Below are 5,674 nucleotides of genomic sequence, written 5' to 3' on the forward strand. Positions count from 1 at the left end.
TTCTGGTTAGGGAATTGTAAGCTTTTAAAGCCGTGCAGTTTTAAAGCTTTCCCGCACTTTCCTGCACTTTAAAATTCCGGACTGGAACATTTATATATATATATATATATATATATATATATATATATATGACCTTTACTATAAACACATAACAACCTTTGTGTCTCCTCCGAAAATATATATGTATTCAAAACTTGCACAGTTTATGTCTCATTATACATACTTACATTACAAGTATATATATAAAAAAAACATAAACAACATAAATGTGTTCAAAATACAAGACATGCAACAATGCGTCTCGTGGGCCCACCCCAATTGACTGGAACCGATCTGCACGAAATTCTGTAGAATCCTGGGAAAAAAAATGGATAAATAAGAAAATAATGAGCTTGCGGCTCAGTGAGTGGATATAATTTATATATAGAAAAATATAGTAGCGTACTAGAGTATATACATAATTATGTGACATAATTCCGCACTGAATGTAATGCATCAGCAAACATGAAAATCATACACACATGACAAAATTGTACCAAATAGTACCCAGGGGAAATAACTCTCAGTACTTGCCGGGATCATCGTCGCACGAGAAGAGCGGGAAAACTCTCAATACCCAGCGGAATTTAACTAAATCGCACGAGTAGAGTAGCCTAACTCTCAATATGCATGCGTAGAGCCTATGGAGCAGGGTACATATATGGTGACTGACAATCACATCTCATGACTCAATCAAACATATAATATGCAAATATATAATCATGATATTAAATCATATTATCAAATATAAATGCTTCACGAAATACATATTAGTAATAATAGTATCCACTCACAGATCATGTTTCACTTCGGGGTGTTTGTTGGGGCTCCTATGGGTTCTTGAATTCTCGAATTCTTCCTAAAATATAGGATTAAAAAATTAACTATTAAAACTGATATAAAAATTGATACGTATCACAAAAACTGTAATATAACTGTTCAAACTTCATATATCTATTACCCATTAATTCATTGGATATTAATGTAACTGTTTAATTTCATTTCCTATAACATTCCCCCTCAATTTATCTTTTAAATTTCTTTTCCCACTCTTGGCTTCTTCCTTTCTTTTATTTTTTTTCTTTCCTCTTCTCTTTTGCTCTCAGTTTTTCTTCTTTTTCTTCTCTGTCTCACTTCAAAAAATGATGCAAAATGAGAGCTGGTTTCAATTCCTTCAAATTCATATATGTCCACCGACTCAAGCACACAAGTAGAGCATACGGGTGAAGCATCTGGTAGCTTGCTGCTGCTTTGATAATTAGCCACGTTTGGCTTATAAAGAAGCGGTGAAGCATGCACGGTGCATTACATTCATGCTATCTACGGAATGATAAAAACTAAACTTCAAGTACAGCGGAGTAAAACCTGTGCACACAGCTTAACATTTTATGTGGCAACTCTGGAAGAAATCTCACAATGAAAATAAAAATTACAGGCGAATGTTGCAAGTATATTTCATTCATATGTCGATTTTTGAAAACCTTGCTCTGTAAGTTAACCAACCAATCTATTTGTGACAAATGGGAACAAGACAGTAACCTCCTTATTTGATGACAATGCAGCATTTGCAGAAGCTGAAACAGTAAACATGGGAATGAAAGGATTAGAATCATTTGATATATATTTTTTTAACTAGAATTACTTCCACCGTAACTGATATAATTAAATAAGAGAGAATTTACAAACTAATTTTTTAAATTCTCTCAAATAAGTAAACATATTAATTAAAAAATTTAAATTAAAAGTATTTCATTTAATTATTTTTTTTATTGAAAACTAATAATTAATACATATGCATTTTCTACAGGTTTAATCAGGTTTTGTTGTTGTACACATTAGTATAATAAGATAGGAAGAATAAATTAAAATTCTCACAATTATTTGAAGATTGTGGTTCGGTGAAATGAAGTTTATCCAGTATAACATACCAAAAAGGGGGCGGCTAAGGAGGCAGCCAAGAGGCAACCGAGAGTTAGCAAAAGAGGCAAGAAAAAGGCAACAAGCCAACAATGAAGTCAAAAGCTCAAGAAGGGAAGCGGTGAAGCAAATCCGACAAACGCAAGCAAGAGTTAAGCTGGCTGTTTCGCATGACACATGTGAAGCTTCATCACAAGCTGGCTGTTTCGCATGACACGTCTATGCTATTTTTCTTCCTTATTTAATCTATCATTGTCGACGACGACGATTTGCTAACCTCACAAGTGATAAGGACTCTACAAGATTACAAAACAGAGACTCGTGATATTACTGAATATAGCATATCTGTTTCCTTATTAATGGAGAAAGGCAGTTATGTTTTTGCAGCGGTCAAGGGCATTGAAGATATTATGGCTTTACTTATCATCGTTAGCTTCCTTCTGTGTCTCCCATTCTTCCTCTTCTTCTTTGTTTTGCAAAGGCACAAAACCTCGAAAAATAATACTAAATTACCACCAGGCCCCCGGGGCCTTCCCTTCATCTGTAACTTACATCAGTTTGATGTCTCAAAGCCTCATGTGTCATTTTGGGAACTATCGAAAAAATATGGCCCCCTCATGTCCTTGCGTCTTGGTTTTGTGCCGTCCTTAGTAGTTTCCTCAGCAAAAATGGCTAAAGAGATATTGAAAACCCATGACCTTCAATTTTGTAGCAGGCCAGCCTTGGTAGGGCAACAAAAGTTATCTTACAATGGTCTTGATTTGGCTTTTTCACCCTATGATGAATATTGGAGAGAGATTAGAAAAATTTGTGTCATTCATCTCTTAAACTCTAATAAGGTACAAAATTTTCGACCCATTAGAGAAGATGAAGTTTCAAGAATGATTGAAAAGATTTCAAAATCAGTTGCTGCTTCTAAGCTCGTAAACTTAAGTGAGGTAATGATGTCTCTTACTAGCACTATTATTTGTAGAATTGGTTTTGGCAAGAGGTACGATGAAGATGAAGCAACAAGTGCAAGAAGTAGATTCCAAGCCTTGCTTAATGAAACTCAAGCCTTGTTTGTAAGCTTTTTTGTTACAGATTATTTTCCTTTCATGGGCTGGATTGATAAGTTCACAGGAACGCTGCAACGTCTGCAAAATAACTTCCAAGAACTTGATAGATTCTACCAGGAACTCATCGACGAGCATTTGGATCCAAACAGAACAAAATCAAAATTGCCGCAACAGGAGGATATAATTGATGTTTTACTTCAAATACGAAAAGATCGTGGATTTAAAGTTGACCTGACTTTGGATAACATCAAAGCAGTGCTCATGGTGGATAATTTTATAAATAGTTATATGTAGACTCGTGCTTAGGCGCAGACTCAAAATTTTGTGCAGATGCCCAATTTTACAGTGTTGTAAAACGTTTTATAATGCTGTAAAGTGCTCTTTGACGTCTCCGCCTGAGCATGATTAATTTAATATAATTTTATTCGCTTTAACTAATTTAATATGTATATTGTTTGCTTTGCAGAACGTATTCGTTGCTGGAACGGACACAAGTGCAGCAACTGTGGTTTGGGCCATGACCTACCTAACGAAGAATCCTAGAGCAATGAAAAAAGTTCAACTGGAAATTAGATCGTTGATTGGGGGCAACAAAGGCTTTGTCAATGAAGATGATGTTCAAGAACTACATTATCTTAAAGCCGTAGTGAAGGAGACAATGAGATTGCAACCTACAGTGCCGTTACTACTTCCAAGAGAAGCAATTCAAAAGTGCATAGTAGAAGGGTATGAAATACCAGCTAAAACACGTGTTTTTGTAAATGCATGGGCGATAGGGAGAGATCCTGAAGCTTGGCAGAATCCTGAGGAATTTTATCCGGAGAGATTTGTTGATAGTTGTATTGACTTTAAAGGGCAAAACTTTGAGTTAATACCGTTTGGTGCTGGCAGAAGAATTTGTCCTGGGTTGAATATGGGAATTGTAACTGTGGAGCTTGCACTTGCTAATCTTCTTTACAAATTTGATTGGGAAATGCCGCCTGGATTGAAGAGCCATGACTTTGATGTTCTGCCCGGACTTGCCATGCATAAGAAGAACGTTCTTTCTCTTCGGGCTAAGTATCATGTTGAGTAGTGTTAGAGTGCAATTTATGCACTAGTTTTGCATTGTTTACTTCCCTTAATATCTATGTTTTGCACCTAATAATAATGATTTACTTGTGTTTTACTTTTGTAGGTGCAATTCTATTGATTGGTGGTAAAATTGAGCTAAAAGATGATGTTTAAGGATGATTGTTCTCTTGGAGAAATTATGAGCGTCAGAAGAACTTTGTTGATAAGGCGTGGGCGCGTGCTGTCAACTGCGGACCTGCAGTTTTTAGTTTAACGTGTTTTGTATTTTTGGTTATTTTTGTAATTACGAATTTAATATTCAGATATTAGTATTTTATTTTAAATAGAATTCTAAAAGAGAAGAGAGAGAGAGTATTTAAGGGAGGAATCTATTGTGAAAAAGGGGGATTTTGGATTGGAGAAAAAGAAAGAAACCCTAGATCTAATTTTTCTCTTCTCTCTATGAAGAACTAAACCTATTTTTCTGGTTGAAGGATAATGAAGTTTTGATTCATCACTACTGTGAGATCTTTCTTATGCTTTAATTGTTTTAGTACTTTTTGGGTATTTGTTTATTCTCTGAATTATTTTCATGATTATGTTTGTTAATTAGGTAATTGGCCACTATTTAATTATCAACTTAATCTATTGTCAATTAAAGGATTCATCGTATGAAGAATTTAATGTTTGTGACAAATAACATAGCAGAGAGTTGTGTTGTGAGAATAAACAATCTAATTTAAATGAATCATCATATGTGTTAATTAGGATTTGGGTCTCTCTGATTTTTCAGGCTGTCAATTGATTAAATCCTATGATCGTATCTAGGGTTGTCTATTGTTTAGGGAAATATCCAACGGTCGTACCTTGGTTATTGACTAGATAAGGAGAGATTGGCTATTAGAGGGTCTCAATAGTTATAACCGGTCTATTCATAAGTAATAATAATCTATATTTGAATCAATGATCAGTAGTCGAATCAAGCTTAGTTAATTCCTTCAACCAGAGCTTTCTCCAATTTGAATTACAACTTTAATTTGCATTCTTGTTATTTAATTTGATTTTTATTATTGTCTACAATTCCCCCATTTTACGTTTTACGTTTCAAAAGGATTTAAATAATTACCGATCTCTGTGGACACGACCCTGCTCAATCACTATACACAATTTATTTAGAGTAGGAATTTATTTTTGTTGGCTTCGACACCCATCAAGTAGGTAAATTAAGGCACCTCTATCAATAAGAAGGTAAATTAAGGCACCTCCATTAATAAGGGTTTGATCTAGCTAAAGGAAATATATGTTATGCGTCCTTAATTGTGCTTCTCAATGTTTTATTTCTTTCTTCTTATGTATAATGGATGTTTACGCGAATGGTTTTTAGTAAGTAATTTTCTTTTAGTTCAAAATTTTGGGAGGTAAGGGCTAGAAGATAATAGGGACTCTGCCCACTCTCTTATACCTTAAAAAAATGATATGAATGTCAGTATCAATTTATCACGTTTATTTTGTCTTACATTTTTCTCTCTTGTTCGCTGTTCAGTAAAACTAAAACAACACCAAAACTTAAATATTTTCGCTATATCACAAACAGCTTTTCTTTTCTT

General features: G+C 34.4%; 1 protein-coding gene across 1 annotated transcript; it reads left to right on the plus strand.

Annotated features, from left to right (window-relative positions):
- Positions 1-2,315: 2,315 nt before the first annotated feature.
- LOC18046366 (cytochrome P450 83B1) lies at positions 2,316-4,089 on the plus strand. The gene is made up of 2 exons (XM_024187529.1): positions 2,316-3,278; positions 3,481-4,089. Exons 1-2 carry the CDS (start codon positions 2,316-2,318, stop codon positions 4,087-4,089), a joined length of 1,572 nt encoding a protein of 523 aa, XP_024043297.1.
- The last annotated feature ends 1,585 nt before the right edge of the window (positions 4,090-5,674 follow it).

Source organism: Citrus clementina, unplaced genomic scaffold, assembly GCF_000493195.1.
Source record: "Citrus clementina cultivar Clemenules unplaced genomic scaffold, Citrus_clementina_v1.0 scaffold_3, whole genome shotgun sequence".
Lineage (NCBI taxonomy): Eukaryota > Viridiplantae > Streptophyta > Magnoliopsida > Sapindales > Rutaceae > Citrus > Citrus x clementina.